At 29.8% G+C, this 17,112-nt stretch overlaps 1 protein-coding gene across 1 annotated transcript; it reads right to left on the bottom strand.

Annotated features, from left to right (window-relative positions):
- Positions 1-422: 422 nt before the first annotated feature.
- LOC114744783 (probable LRR receptor-like serine/threonine-protein kinase At3g47570) lies at positions 423-7,801 on the bottom strand. Its single transcript, XM_028932936.1, has 3 exons — positions 6,916-7,801; positions 6,420-6,741; positions 423-465 (listed from the first exon to the last, which is right to left on the bottom strand). Exons 1-3 carry the CDS (start codon positions 7,799-7,801, stop codon positions 423-425), a joined length of 1,251 nt encoding a protein of 416 aa, XP_028788769.1.
- Positions 7,802-17,112: the final 9,311 nt, after the last annotated feature.

Below are 17,112 nucleotides of genomic sequence, written 5' to 3'. Positions count from 1 at the left end.
GCCTCCTTTGGCTGCGGCCTCGGTAGCATTTTGTGCATCACCCTCCTCAAGCTTTATAATATCATTCGAGTCTTTCTCAGAGTAGATATCCTCTATTTCACTGCGGAGCTGTTAGTATCCTGCTGGTAGAGTTGGGTCATCAAGGTTTGAGTTATGCGGGTAGTACACTCTATGTACAACTCCCCTAGCATTCTCTGGTTCACTGTTTCCCCAGAATCATCGCTGTAGCAAGCCATACTTTTCCTGCACTCTTCAACTTATAAAATACACGATCCACCACAAGGTATAATCCCGTCTAGTAACATCTAATCAAGCAGCCACATTTCATAATTATTACTAGCATTCAATCACCATTCATCACTATAGTTAACAATCAATCACAATTCACAATCCTTAATCGAGAATTAACCACTTATCACAGATCAGGCAACACAGCGCAACTTGGACAGAGCCAGAACCTTTGCTCTGATACAAAAAAGTATAACACATCCTTTAATATCCCATTATACGTCAATTGGAACCATTATAACATGTTGCGTAGCGTTGCTGAATGAAAATTTTCAACTTCAAAATTTTACCTTTAATTATGTCCATACACTGTTCATCCGAATTTGAGTCAAATTTGAAAATTCATAATTAAACCTGGAAAAATCAAAACAAGGTGGTTCCAATTTTTACGAGAAGCTTGCTAAGAGTTTTATAGAGAAAAAAATATTCATTGGACTTAATTCCATCCAGAACAGCACCAGAAAATTCAACAAAATACACTGTTCATATGGTCAATTTTTAAATTTTCAGGATTTTAGCCCAACTTTGGAAGGACATAACTCTTAGCACAAAAATCCAAATTTGATGATTTACCACTTGACTTAAAGTTAAAAATGAGATCTATTGGCCTGCAAAATCTTAGATCCAAATTTTATCATTTGCTTATTATTTTATGTGTCGCCATTTTACCCCTAATTTAGGTAATTTTATCCCCTAATTACTTCTTTCATGAATTTTATGTTCCTTTTTTCTTTTCCATACCCTTTATGCATTCTACCACTCAATATTTCAATACTCGTACATGTCATGCCAATATAAGTTACAACATATTACCATCGATAATCCATTACAAACTTGGCATAAAGTTTAGTAACACATCACATGACAATACAAAATAACATAATGATCATCAAGCTTCTTTATCCCAATACCAACTCCATGCCTTGCTCCATAAATGATCCACTTTCTAAATGATAAATAAATTGACATAGGGGGAAAGAGATTTCATAGAAATCTCAGTAGTATTTGAATTACAATTATCATGCAAATCAGGTAAGTTACAATGTGACATGTTATAGAATTTCAAGACATCCTCAAGTCACATGAAATCATATCTAACAATATGCTAGGAAAGAAACATTAACACTTCCACACTAACGCAATTCAATGCATTTGGACAAAGCATAAATCAAGGGTATCCAACCAACCAAGATGACAACACAAGTTCCCTAATCCAAGTAAACAACACATCACATTAAACAAGCAAGACAAACAATCAAATTATAATTCAAAGCTACCTTTTTAACACTTGTCTACTAGGTTACTTCAAGGAACAAAGCTTCTCCTTCGTTCCTCCTCACAATGCCTATTAAACCAAGTATAAACATAGGCCACATTAATCACTAAACAACTTAAACTCAATCCTTAAACTTTAACTTAACAATTTCCTCTTTTTTCTTTGATTTTTAATAAAATGATTCCTCCTTTAGAATCAATAACCTCATGAGTCATTACTACACAATTTTTTATGAGGAATCCAAATATGCAATTAGATTTTTTAAAATTCACACTTCTTTCCCATGAACTTGGTTTGGCCAAATAGGGGGTTATAACTTCCAAAAATTCTATTTTTGATTGCAATGATTTTAAACACTTCCCAACCATATATCCCTATACAAAAACATGTTTTAAAGCCATTGGAATCATCAAATCAAGCCAAAACAATTTGCTTCTGCATGAATAGTGCTTGGCCGAACTCCCCCCTAAAACCTGAACTTTGATTTTGTTCCAAAAATCAATCCATACACCATTTAATCTTGCTTATTCCACTTGGTTATTAAGGTTTCTATCCTTCCCTAAGTATCATATGGCTGGACCGAAATTTACAGCATTTTCCCATGATTTTTCCAAGCCAAAATCCTAATCCAATTAATGTAAAACTTAGGGATAATGATGCTTAGACATACCTTAATGTTTCCTTGGTTTAAGTTGGATGATTCCTTGCCTTAAACACTTGAAATTTTCAAATGAAAATGGCTGGAGCTATAGTGACAGAGTCTCCACTTGTTTTTCCAATTTCCCAACATTATTTGTATTTTTTGGAGGGGATATTTATAGACCAATTAAGCTGCCTCCCCCTCTGGTTTTTGGATGACCAAATGGCAGAAAAATGGGGTGAGTTGGCAGCCATCAAGTGCAAGGGAAGTTCAGATTTGAACAAGTGTCCAATCTCTAGATTTTTCCACACAATTATCCCTTAATTTTGCATTTTATTTAATAAAAATATAGGGACCTGGAAGCTGCACGAAATTGGGCCCTTATTAGGCTCAATGTGGGCCCCAAAAATGACTTGGGATGGTCCAAAAGATGGCCCACAAACCAAATCACTATTTCAAACTACTTTGAAACTTTACCGGTTACTATTCATTAGTAACATTCTATAATTTTTCCAGACCTCAAAAAATTTATTTCTCTTCATAATAATTCACCTTTTAATATGTGAACATGATATGAAAATTTTCATAATTTTTTGCCATCTCTATATATTTATTTTGAATTTTCTCTGATTAGGCCTCTATCGGTGTCATTGCGGGAAAATAAACTCCCTAAAATTAATTCCTGAGCTTCCAAGGCCTAGAAATAATTTTATAAATTCAAGAAAATATTTATATGATTTTTACATAATTTTCCCATAATTATTGAGGCCTTCAATTAATTAAAATAATTATTTTTCTCTGATTTCCTAATATTTTCCCGAAAAACCTCAGTTTACGGGAAATTCCATAACAATTTGTTTTCATGATAATTCCACCTTTCAAGCCTCAACTAAATTTTCAAAACCTCTAATTTATACTTTTCTCATTTTTTAGAATTTTTCTCCAAATTTCCCATTTTGCCCTTCCTAAACCGATAATTATGAAAATGCCAACCCAGACCTTATTGGGGTTTCACATCAAAAGTTAGTTCATCTCCCAGTCTAGTTTCTACATTGGCCCTTATCTCAATTTTTGATTCCCTATGTCCAAGTGAGATTTCTCAGGATGTGACATTCAGTCCCAGTTAACTATTAAGCTAGTGTAAGTCCAAGGGTATCATTTGAAGCAAGATCATCTGTACTGGAAAGATAGATTAGTGGTTCCTTAGGACCAACCCAACTTAATCACCAAGCTTCTGAATTATTTCTATTCTTCCATTATTGGGGGACACTGTGGTTTCCTACGTACTTTCTACCAAGTGGCTTGTCTATTTTTTTGGCCATATATGCAACATGATATCAGGGATTATATTTGGCATTATGTGGTGTGCCCACACATCAAGTCCTCACAATTTTACCTGGCTCAATTACTTAAACTGTTACCCATTCTAGACAAAATTTAGGAGTATACTGTAATGGATTTTATCATGGTATTGCCCGTTATTAAAGGACCTAGTGTGATAATGGTGGTTGTTGATCGATTATCCAAATATGGCCATTTCATTCCACTACCTGCAAATTTCAATGCCCCATGGGTAGTAGAGGCATTTCTAAAACATGTGGTCAAGTTGCATGGAATGCCTAAAAGCATTGTCTCGAATGGGGACAAAGTGTTTACTAGTGCCTTTTGGTGTCATCTGATGCAATTACAACAAACACAACTCTGCTTTAGTTCAGCCTACCACCCATAATCGGACAGCTAGTTAGAGGCCCTGAATAAATGTCTTGAACAATACCTGCAATATTTTGTGTTTGACTATCCATGTCAGTGGTTGCTCTTCTTACTATGGGCAGAATTATGGTACAATATAGCCTACCATTCAGCAATTGGTATGACTCTTTTCAAAGTAGTTTATGGACGGGATCCACCACTAAGGCTATCGCACTCTTTCCTAGAAGATACTCCATTTGACATTCACCATCAATTGGAATAAAGAGATGCGATGCTATTGATTTTGAAAGCAAATCTCCTCAAGGCATAAGAGAGGATAAAATAGTTTGCTAATATGAAGAGAGTTGACAAAGAATATAAAGTGGGAGAGTGGGATGGGTACTCATGAAATTACAACTCTATCGACAGCGCTATGTGCAATTGAGGAAGTTTTAGAAACTGGCTTTGCGTTACTTTGGACGCTTCCAGATTGAACAATAAGTGGGTTTGGTAGCATATAATTTGCAATTGCCTTAATCAGCGCATAGCCACTCGATGTTTCATGTGTCCTGTTTGAAGCCTTTCCTATGTGATCAAACTGGGGTCCCCTACTTGCCGTTACCCCTTCATACATCACCAGAGGGTCCCATAAATGAGCCTCAAGTAGTGGAAGATTTTCGTGCCATTCAAAACAATACAAAACATATCGAGCAATGTTTAATCCGTTGGGCAAGCTCTGATATCTACACTTAGGAGACTATTACTGACATATGCATGTTATCCTCTATTCAACCTTGAGGACAAAGTTATTTCTAAAGGAGGGGGTAATGTTATGAGCCCAATAACCAAGGATGACCTAAGCCTAATAGAAGAAGCAAGACAGGTGAGGCGCAGTGCAAGGTGAAAAGAAAAACGTGGAAATTAAGGGAAATTGAGGAAGCGGACACTATATAATAAGACAAAAGTGGTTAGAGGAGGGTGTGAAATTTTTAGTGACCCCTTCTTCTCTTTGATTGATTCTCTCTCTCTCTTTGTCTCTGTGGCATTCTTTCTTCTTTGGTAGTGTTCTATTGTTGTGTTTGTTCTTCGTTCCTATCTGTAACTCTATGATTTTACTAGAATTATCAACTGAATATACAGAGTATATCCCATTTTATTGTCTAGTGGCTCCCTCGCATTTCATTTTATTATCTGCCGATTCTTTTGCATTAGAGCAAACATCAACGCGCGCGCGTGCGCACACACACATCCTCCACTCACACGTATTGCTAGACATCCTCTCCCACAGTAGTTACCAAAGAGCAGTGTCGAAAAAGCCACTCCCACTCATGAAGAGAAACAAGCTCGCACAAGGGTAAACCTTAGGAGAGAAAAGAAAGATTCATTAATTCCTTGAGTTCTTCTCCTCGCTCTAGCATGTGCTAGAAGACTTCCTCATCATCATCAAATAGTTCATCTATCACCATGCACATTTCATCGTTCGCAACCCTGTCAAAGATTTCTTATAGGATAACACTTGTGGTTTCTCTATCTGAACTCTATCCAGCCTTTGTTTATTCCTTTCAGCATTCCCCACCCCCGGTCTCTGAGGGTTGTCCTGTTTCAGTTTCCTTTTCCTCCACACAGTCATCCATTATTTTTTTTTAGGGATTTCAACTACTTTCTTCTTATTGTTTTTGCCATTTTCTGGTGCTTGGACCTTCTGGTCAGGTGGATTTTTTTGTTCTGTTTTTTTAGTGCATGTAAAGCCAGCACAATTCCCAAGAAAGGGAAAAAAAGACTTTCCTTTGGCTCTTATAATTAGTATTTTCATTTCAACATCTTTTTTTCATTTCACACCTCTATGTTTAATTGATGTCAATGTGTTCTTCATTTCTCAAGTTCTTTTTTTAAACTTAGCACAGGTATCCTTTTTTTAAATGTGGGCATCTCTCCTAACAGAGATTTGAACTTTGGTTTATCACGTTGTGAAGAACTAGCCATTTCTGCTACACCCAACTCATGTTAGTTCATTTACCAAGTTTGGAATGGTTGCATGAATGAAAAAAATAATAAAAAAGAAGCCTAATTATCATTTTTATGGAAGGAGAGGGATCCCTTCTTCACAGACTTGTAATTTAAATAATCTAGACTCTTTGAAACCCAAAAACATTGCAAAATATAATGTTCACATTTCTTACTTCTTACAAAAAATAGAAAACCCTCATAGACTAATAATTTATCTCATAATTTTATTCAACATTTAGAATTATAATCTTTTTTCTTTAAAAAAATAATCAAATACAATTTAAATTGCCAAATATAATCGTAATGAATAAAATGTAAGAAAATGGAAAATAATTCAAGACATAAAAAATGTACGGACTTCATCAATTAATATAACAAACATATAAATCATTGTCATTTTTTCATATGACATGTTTCATAGACAAAATAAACCAAAGGATAAAAGAAACAATAACTCAAACTTCTATATAAAAATTATTGAACTAGTGGTGCATTTCCAACATTTTATGTAAATATGACCTTATCTTTCTCAATGAGACCATAACATCAGTCATCATGATTCGTGCTTCAGGTAATTCAATGCAACAATTTAATGCCAGCTCAAAAATTGATGACATATGGGGTAATATGTTGCTGATATTTGGATTCCCTTTCTGCAGCAAATTAACATCTAGAATGTTGATGATTGAATGTGGCGTTGATTTTCTAACCCAATCTTTCAAATCAAGACCTTCAACAAACATTTCATCGGTTGGCTTCTTCCTTGTAAACATCTCCATTAGCATGATACCATAACTATACACATCTCCTTTGAAAGAAACCACGCCTTTTGATCCATACTCTATATGTCAAAAGAGAATATAAGATTTGCTATTAAACTTTTATTTTATATAGCTAATACAAATCTTCGTATATAGGAATGAAAAATATGTATCAATGATTGAATAGTATAAAATTTCACATAGAATAATAAAAAAAATGACACAATTCAACTAAAATACTATTGAACTATTACCTGGTGCCATATAGCCAATTGTCGCCAATGTTTTTGTATAAGTTTCCAATTGCCTTTCACCTAATAGTTTAGCTATACCAAAATCACTGAGATGAGCCACCATATCTTCATCCAACAAAACATTGCCTGGTTTTATGTCACAATGAACAATCGGAGTAGAAGTACCATGATGAAGATACTCTAAAGCAGCTGCCACATTAACCATTATATTCAACCTTTGCAAGATATCTAAACAATAGTTATGAGAGTACAACCATCTATCAAGGCTTCCATTTGGCATGAATTCCATGATTAGAGACTTGAAATCATCATTTGAGCAACTACTAATAATCTTAATGAGATTACGGTGGCGTAGATTGCATATGGCAGCACATTCAATATCAAAACATCTCAATGCTTCTTCCATGTCTATGTTAAATACTTTAACAGCAACTATCTTTTCATTTGGAAGAACTGCTTTGTATACTGATCCAAAACTTCCAGAGCCAAGAAGATTGCTCTCATCAAATCCATTTGTTCCTTGCAGAAGCTCATAATAGGATATCCTTGGTGGTGCATCCAGGTTTGTTAAATCCCTTTTGGTTGAATAATTGGCATTATCTCTATTATGCTTTAGAAAGACAATGCCTGTAACAACCAAAATGACAACCATGACAGGCACTGAGCATTTTACAACCAGCATCACTTTATCTAATTTGTGCTTGTTTCCTCTCCTACATGGTTTTACTTCTAGGTGAGGTTTTCCACAGAGATCTTTATTCATCATAAAAGATTGAGCAGTAAAATTTTGAAAAGGACCACCACTTGGAATTTCTCCATCCAAAAGATTGTAGGAAAGATTAATGGATTTAAGATAGAGAAGTGACTCTAAGGACTTTGGAATCATACCAAACAAATAATTATGAGAAAGATCTATTGACTCAATACTTATCATACCACTTAGCGATCTAGGTATACATCCTTGTAATTTGTTGTGAGCCAAAGATAGGTTTTGCAAAGTTATCAACCCGCCCATAGTTGTAGGGATGCTTCCTGAAATTTGGTTTCTTGACAAATCCAATAGTATAATTGCTCTCAAGTTTGATACCTCTGGTGAAATTATTCCCCTCAATGCATTGGAAGATATATCTAAAACCAAAATATCTTTGAGACTCCAAAGAGAAGAGGGTATATGAGAAATCAACTTGTTAGAGCTAAAATTCAACTTCCGCAAAGAAGTGTTTCCAAGACATCCTGGAATTGCTCCCGAAAACATGTTGCTGGCAAGATTCAACTCACTTAAACCATTAAGATGGCAAAGTTCTTTTATAATGAACCCTTGCAACATGTTGTTACTTAGACTTAACTGTTGAAGGTTATGTAATCTGTTGATTGTGTTTGGAATCAACCCTGTGAAATGATTCTCATCCAACTTTAGTTTTACCAAGTTTGTTAAATGTTTGACTGCAGTGGGTATAGATCCACTAAATTTATTGGATGACAAATCTAACTTAATGAGCTTAGAAGCATTTGATATGCTGGTTGGAATTTGTCCAATCAGGTCATTTGCATCCAGCAATAAGGTTTCCAGCTTGGGAAGGTCAATTCCTAAATATGATGGGAGAAGGCCGGATAGGGAATTACTACCAAGGCGTAAGATTCTCAATGTCGAAATGTTGAATATATTTGAAGGAATAGGTCCTTGCAAATGATTAAGGGTCAAGTCTAAGACATTAAGTTCATCGAGTTTGCCTATCTCTTTGGGTATAAAACCTGCACACAAAAATTGTTAGGGATCATGACTTGTATATAGTTCAGATGAGAATACATACAAATAAATTTATTTTTATTCCTTTTTAAGCCTTTATAACATTTTTGAAGTAAAAATTATGGAAATCATATAAATTATCTTTAGTTAAGATGCCATAGTTTATTGAAGAATTGTTTGAAAGTTAAAGTTTAATTTTAAGTTGTAATTTTTGAATAACTATTTAATAGAAAATTAATAAATTTCTGATATAGAAAAGAAACAATTGAAAATTTTGAGGAAAGAAAATTAAACAGGGAAATGATCTATTCTTTAATTGAGGCCAGAGGAAAATGGAGAAAAATAAAATCTCATTTTAGTTTTACTCCACTAGGGGAAAAAAATAAGAAAACCATAAACTCCCATCAACTCATGATTTGATCTTTAGGTATTTTGGGATACTAGCTATATTCAAGCCCCCACTAAGAATATGGGCAATATTAATGAAACCATGAAAAAGAAAAATCTCATTTCAAATTTATGAGAAGAAAAATAAAACAGTTAACGTTACTTGCATATAATACACATGATATATGTTTGTGTGTGTATTATAACAAGTAAAACACTGCGTCTTACAAATATTAGAAATTATAAAATGTACCGAGAAATTATTTTTCTTTGTCAAGGTCTTCGTAAAAATTTGGAAATAAAAAAATTAAGAAAATCATAAATTATAGTTAAGGTGAAATGACCAGTATTTCTTTTGAAAAATAAAAGTGTTTGTACTGTAATTATTGAATAAGTGTTTAATTTGAAATGAACAAATTTGAAAAATAAAAAATTTGAAAAAGAAGCATAACAGATGAAAAAGTGTACTCTACAATAGAGAGGAAAAAATGCGAAATTAAATTTGTTAGGAAACAGATAAAATCTGAAAAAAAGTACTGGCATATAATAAGTACGTATGTTGCATTTAAATTTGGTTGAACAAGCATTTTATGAGTTGCAGTTATTGTATAATTTGTAATTGTAATTGATCTTCTATACATATCTAAATAATTTTTGTTTATTGTACATTTTTTTAAAGCTTAGATAAGAATAAATACAGATAAATTTATTTTTATTATTTCTTAGGTCCGTTTAAAATTTTTAAAATAGAAAAATTATAGGAAAAACATAAATTACTAGAGATGCCATGATTATAGAATATTTTTTTAAAATTAAAGTTTTTATGTTGTAATTATTGAATAATTATTTAGTAGGAAATTAAAAATTTTGTGAAATAGAAAAGAAACAATCGAAAAAATAAAATTAAATGTTATTTTGGGATTGTATGAATGAATGAAATGCCCTAAAACAATATCTCCTTTTAGTTTTACTCTACCGGAGAAAATGATCTAAAAGGGAAAAAGCAAAAGAAAATCATAGACTACCATCAATTGATGTTTTGATCTTTGATATTTTGAGATTGTAAATCAGTGGCTATATTTAAGCCCCCGCTAAGAATATGTGCAATATTAATAAAATGATGAAAAGAAAAATCTCGTTTTAAATTTATTCTGTTAGAGAAAATGATAAAAAGAAGAAAATAATAAAAATAAGATATAATAATCTCATGATATAATAAATTTATTCTATTAGTAGCTATAATCACTGCTTGTAAAAAGACTGAATGGATTTGTAAGAAGACAAATAAAACAGGTTACGTTATATGCAGATGCTATAACACATAAAACAACACGTGTCTTGCAGATATGAAAAAGGCAGAAAGAAAATTCCTTATAAATTTTTTGCGCATTGCCAGCAAATCATGTGTTGCAAATAGCATTAAACTATTCGGCAATTTATCCCTCCAGGAAATTACTATGTGAAGAACTTTAATTTGAAAAGCTTTATTGGCAATGCGCAATGTGTTTAGCAATAATTCTAAAAGTTACGTTAAATATGTTAAAAAGAATTTCAAGTAATACTCATTTCAACCATATGTGTAAAATGTACGAAGAAAAAAATTTAGAAATGAAAAAAAAAATCATAAATTACACTTAAGCTGAAATGACTAGTATTTCTTCTGAAAAATAAAAGTTTTGTACTGCAATTATGGAATAAGTATTTAATTAGAAATTAATGAATTTGAAAAATAAAAAATTCAAAAAGAAGCATAACAGATAAAAAAAGGCACTCTGCAATAGAGAAAATTATAAAATTAAAGTTGTTAGGAAACAGATAAAATCTTTTAAAAAAAGTACTAGCATATAATAAGTGTGCATGTTGAATTTAAATTTGGTTGAACAAGCATTTTATGAGTTGCATTTAGAGAATAATTTGTAATCCATTTTTTATACATATCTAAATAATTTTTGTTCATTATACATTTTTAATTACTACTTGTAATTTTTTTAAAATATTATAATTTTAATTTCAATTAAAAAATTTTGAATTGTTACAATATGTATATATATAATAAATAAGTAAAACCAACTCCAAACTTATCTGTATTGTAATATTATTTAAATATTAAGATGAAAGAAAAGAAATTAAAGTAATTAATTAGAGACAGAAAAAATCTTGGGAAAAAAGTATTGTATGGTCTGAAGTTTTGTTATCAAATAGTATATGTGAGGACTTCGTTTTGTTTTTCTGTTACAAATTTCACAGCATCCATCTGTTCATGATTCGGATATATACATATTTAAATCATTTTTTGTTCATTGAAAATTTTTAATTCTAATTAAATTATAGGATTGTTTCCATGCATATGGACACGTGCACGTGCATATACATATGAAGATTTAATTGAAATGAAGATCTGGAGTTTTGCTTAATTGAAATGAAGATTTATATTTAATGTGTGACACACGCTCCAAATTTGTGTTTACTTTAACATTAAACTTACCCTGTTATACAAAGTCAATCAAATATTATTAACAATGGTATGTTTAAGAATAATTCTAAAACTTACGTTAAACATATTGAAAAAAGCTCAAGTAATATTCATTTCAACCGAAAAGAGTAAAATATGAAAATAATTTTTTTTCATTTATTTAAGTCTTTGTAAAAATTTTGAAATAGGAAAAATTGAGAAAAATCATTAATTAAACTTCCTCCGAAATGACTTGCATATTTTTTTAAAAAATAAAAAGTTTTTATACCGTAATTTTTGACTAAATATTTAATTTCAAATTAATGAATTTGAAAAATAAAAAAAATATAAAACAGAAGTTAAACAGATAAAGAATTTACAACAGATAAAGAATTTACTTTTACTCTAGAATAAAAAGAGAGAACATGTTGATTTTGGGCGCACAAATATGTATGCACGTATGTATATTACATAGTTTCTCCATTCTGTTGATTTTTTTTTTGTATTTTTCTAATTTAATATTTAAAATTATTCAAAAATTATCATATGAGAAAATTTTACTGTAAAAACTTTATTTAATTTCACATATAATTGACCATGGAACAGTTTCTCTTTAAATCCAACTAAATTCAAATGATGAGATTTATTTACTTGACTGACTGTTAAAAACATATTGTGTTTTCGTTCTTTAGTTTGAGTTTAAATTTGGCTGAACAATCATTTTTGGAACTGAATTTAGTTTTTGTTTTAATTTTTAGGGATAATTAATCTTTTATTCCTTATAGTTTTAACTCATTTGTAACTCAATCCTTATATTTTAACTCAATACAACTCAGTCCTCATAGTTTTGACTCGATTATAACTCATGCCTGAAACTTGATTCGCTGTAATTCGGTCCCTATACTTTTAACTATTTTATAATTTAGTCCCTCCTTTTATTAGATATATAATTTCATTTTTTTTAAAAACACATGGGCTAAATTATAAAGTAAGTAAAACTATGGAGACCAAGTTGTAGAGAATCAAACTTCAAGGACTGAGTTACAACCAAGTTAAAACTATAAGAATTGAGTTACACTGAGCCAAAGTATAGTGATTGAGTTATAAATTGGTCAAAACTATAAGGACCAAAAGATTAAATTTTCCTAATTTATTTTTTATACATATCGAAATACATGTTTGTTTACTGTACATTGTTTTAATTCCTACGTTATAATTTAATTTTTAAAAATATTAAATATAAATCTTCATTTCAATTAAACAACATATAATTGTTGCAATTTATACGTATAATAAATAAGAAAAACAACTCCAAACTTGTATTCATTTTAATATTATTTTAATAGTAGTATTAAGAGGAGGGAAAAAATAAAATTAAAGTAAGAGACAGGTAAAACCTTGAAAAGAAAAAAAGTATTGGCATGACACATTATGGGGCCATTATGTATGGTTTAAAGTTTTGTCATTGAATAGTATATGTTAGGATTTCGTTTTTTCATGAGTTCCATCTGTTATATGAACAAATGATGAAGTTGGCAAAAAAATATGGAAAACAAGTCTTATTTTAAAGAAAAATATTAAAAAGAAAATAAACACAAACGCATACCTGTGAATGAGTTAAGATCCAAATATAATTCTTTCAAAGATGTGCAGTTACTTATTGACTGTGGAATGCTTCCCTCTAATTGATTATCATCAACATCAAAGAATTCAAGTGAAGGGAGACGATGACACATTTCTTCTGGCAAGTTACCCTCTAAGTGATTGTGGCTAAGGTCAACAAGTCTCAAAGAAGACATGTTCCAAAGAAATGGAGGAATTTCACCTATAAATGAACACAATATTTGTTAACTACTTGGTAATATGGCAAGCATGTTCATAATAAAATTCACACCTACACAAGCATATAAATAGTACATGGAATTTTGGTCACTAATAGAAAATAATTTAGTTTTTTTGGTAATTAATGGAAAATAATTTATTTTTCGTTGGACGGTAATTTAATAGAGACTTTCCAATATCAATGACCAATTGGAGATTAAAGGGCTGAAATTTTAGTTTTACTTTAAGGAATTAAAATACTTTTAGTTACACATTTTGAAGATAAAGCATAAAATTAAGGATGGAATTTGGGAAAAAACTGGGAGGTATCCTGAAGATTACTATGCCACAACAAGCATTTATAGCCCACAAAGTTTTCTCAAAAATAATCCAAAATTATCTTATTTCTCTTTTTATAAATTTTTGCCATGAACACAAACTTTTTGACACGGTTCTTTAAAAGGAATTGGGGAAAAAAAAAGCAAAATCTTATTTCAAAATCGTTTTCCATTCTAGAGGTCAAAACAAAAACAAAAACACACACATTGTCTAAGATAATCATATAATTAAAATGCTTACCTTGCAAATTGTTCTCGAAAAGATCAAGGTTTTGGAGGTTTCTGAAATTTCCATTCTCACTTGGGATGATTCCTAGACAAAGTATATATGAAGCCATTTTATTGACCATAGTATATAAATGATGTGGTAGATTAAGAGTGAAATTAAAAAAAATTGTTTTTCACATTTTAAATATCAAGTGGTCCCATCAATTCATGATCTTATCTTTTGTTTATTTTGGCATTACAATAACAAGCTTAATATAAGCTACATTCTATGAATGAACAGCATGAATGAATGAAAATATCAGAAAAGGGAAAAAAGAAGAAGAAAATCATTGTTATTTTGTGATTGTAATCGCTACCTATATTTAAGCCTCCACCATGAATATGTACGATATTAATGAAACGAAGAAAAGGATAAAATCTCATTCTAAATTTATTTTATTATAGAATAATAGTAAAAAAGAAGAAAAGAATAAAAATAGGAAACACTAATGTCAACGCCGATAAAGAGGTTGGCATTGAATTATATAGAAAAATAAAACAATGCATGACATTTTTGTATAATATGCATAAAATACATATATAATATAAAACTGATAGGAACTAACACTTTTATAATTGTACGAACTTCAAAGAGAAAATAAGGCAGATAATATTGTTTGCATATAATATACATAAATAAAAAGAAAACTTCATGCACTAATAAACTGTTGGTTGAGATTATAAGTGATCTCACCCCTATAAGAAGGGGAACATAAATTCGAATCTTGAGAAACATATTTGTTGGCAGGGTTATAACCTTAACAATCCCAACTTGACAGAGATTAGTTCCAAACCCAAAGTAACTTAAGGATATTGTAACTTATAACAAAATTAAAAAAAAAAAAAAGACACTTCTCTAGTATGTCTAAAAATAAGCCCAGACCTTGCCTTAAGTATTAAAAAAGAATTTCAAGTAATACTCATATCAATTCAGAAGAGTAAAATACAAAAGAAAAAATATTTTTAATTAATTTTAACTATTTAAAAAAATTAAAATAAAAAATTATGAAAATCATATATTACACTTGAGGTGACATGATTAGTATATTGGATAAATATTTAATTTTTTTTGTTGGTAAAAATCATTTAATTTGAAATTAATGAATTTGAAAAATAAAAAATTACATGAGTTAGTGAACTTACAAATTTTGTCACGTTGTTTTATTTCTTTATCATCTTAGCTTTTGTCTATTAATTGGATCAAAGCTAAATATTTCTTTAGATCATTGATAATGGAAATTGTTTGGGGAATCGCTGCTGAAAATTTGTTCTTTGAAAGTTATAAAACCTTCAAGTGCTTTATATCCCTATTTCTGGTGGAGCGGTACCTTCAGTGATATTAGATTTCCAATCCAAAGTTCAATTATGAGAATCTATTAAAAAAAAAAGAAGAAGAAAAGTTCAGTTATGAGAATGAATAAAAAAAGAACAGAAGCCTGTATTTCCTCAAAGTTCAATATCAAGTCATCAATTTGATAACATGGATATTTCATATACGAACGGTGAGTATAATTATTTTTTTATAACTATTTGGTCATTTATAGTATTTTTATTTGTAATAAGTAATACACATAAAAAATTATTTTTTTAAATACAATCTTTTTTGAAAGAAATAATGATTAATTAATTAATAATAAAACTGAAATATAACTTAGATGGCCCAAATGAAAACTGAAATGCACCAGATACGTGGGTTGCAAGCCTTCATTATTTTTTTTTAAAAAAATAATCCTTCTAGACATTTTAAATGACATAATAGGAGTATTCATTATTATTCACACGCTAGCTCTTATGAAATTTTGAGAACAAATATTCTCTCTACTTTATTATAAATCATGATTTATTGAAAAGAATATCGATGACTACATTTTTTAAAAGAAAAACAAAAACTTATGAGAAATGCACGCAAAGATACCCAAGAAAATTGGGACAAACATTGTCACGTCATTTTATTTCTTTATCATCTTAGCTTTAATTCTATTAGCTTAGATGAACAATATAAATGAAATGAAGAAAAACAAAATCTCATTTTAGAAAATACAGGTGCCTGAGAAGAATGAAAAAAAAAAGTATAGTAATAAAATGAAAATGAAACCATGCATACTCAAGGTGGTCATCTTCTAGGAGTGAAAAAAGATGGCTAAAGTATACAATTTGTTCTTTAACATTATAAATATTTTCAATTTGATTTCTTGGCTTTAAAATGTATACTTTGCCCTGAAATTGTTAACAAAAAATAATGACATTGAGATTTCAAATGTTAATAAAACATTCTCAAATGCTAATATATTAAGTTTAATTTTCAAAATAACCATAATTTTTATAAGACATCAAACGATTTTAAAGTTAAAGGACATAAAATAAACTTTTTAAAATTGAGAAACCAAATTGAAATATTATATAAAGTTAAAAGATTAAATGTATATTTTAGATGAAAAAAGATTTCATATATGTGATTGTATTATCAATTTATAATACTAGAAAGTAATAGTTTTTTTTTCTGATATATTTTTCTACATGTCAGAAGTTAATATGTACAAGAATTAAATTTAAAGATTTTAAAATATCGTTTAAAACATGCTCAATTTGAATAAGCTAATATAGAACTAAAATTATTTTAAAAAGACCCCGACCCTTAAATTATAATATATATATATATATATATATATATGATGTTGTGCCTTTTAATTGAACAAAATATAAGTGATATGAATGAATGAGATGACAAAAAAAAATCTCATTTTTGTTTTGTTCTATTAGAGTAAATCATCTAAAAGGAAAAGTAAAAGACCATTTCGTAATTTGATCTTTTGATATTTTCAGATTGTACATTACTGGCTATATTTTAACAGAACTAATTTCGGTACTCATCACATTGATAAGTGTCATGATACTTATCAAATTTCAACCATTCAAATTAATATAGACGGCAGAAAATTAATTTCTTATTTTTGTTTTTTTAAAATTTTTTCTTTTAATAGGTAGATAATCCAAAATAAATGTAATATTTTAACTGTAAGTTTTTAAACATAATTTTTTATTTAAAAATTATTAGTTAAAAATTTTAAATTTAGACTATTAAAAGTGTATATAAATGAATGTAATAATTTAGCTTTTTCTGGAAAGCATAATAGTTCCATTTGTTCAAGATCTTAGCTTTATTTGTTATTTTGGGATTGTAACCA

This window comes from Neltuma alba, unplaced genomic scaffold (genome assembly GCF_004799145.2).
Source record: "Neltuma alba isolate B1F8T4 unplaced genomic scaffold, ASM479914v2 tig00004445_pilon, whole genome shotgun sequence".
Lineage (NCBI taxonomy): Eukaryota > Viridiplantae > Streptophyta > Magnoliopsida > Fabales > Fabaceae > Neltuma > Neltuma alba.
The sequence above is the reverse complement of the archived record's forward strand: the minus strand, read 5'-3'. Positions and strand labels throughout refer to the sequence as shown.

Coding starts and splice junctions, on each gene's coding strand:
- LOC114744783 (XM_028932936.1), bottom strand. CDS start 7,801: ATGATTCCAAAGTCCTTAGAGTCACTTCTCTATCTTAAATCCATTAAT. Junction 6,742..6,915: donor AATTGGCTATATGGCACCAG/GTAATAGTTCAA, acceptor TTTGACATATAG/AGTATGGATCAAAAGGCGTG. Junction 466..6,419: donor GTCTCATTGAGAAAGATAAG/GTCATATTTACA, acceptor TTTTTGTATCAG/AGCAAAGGTTCTGGCTCTGT.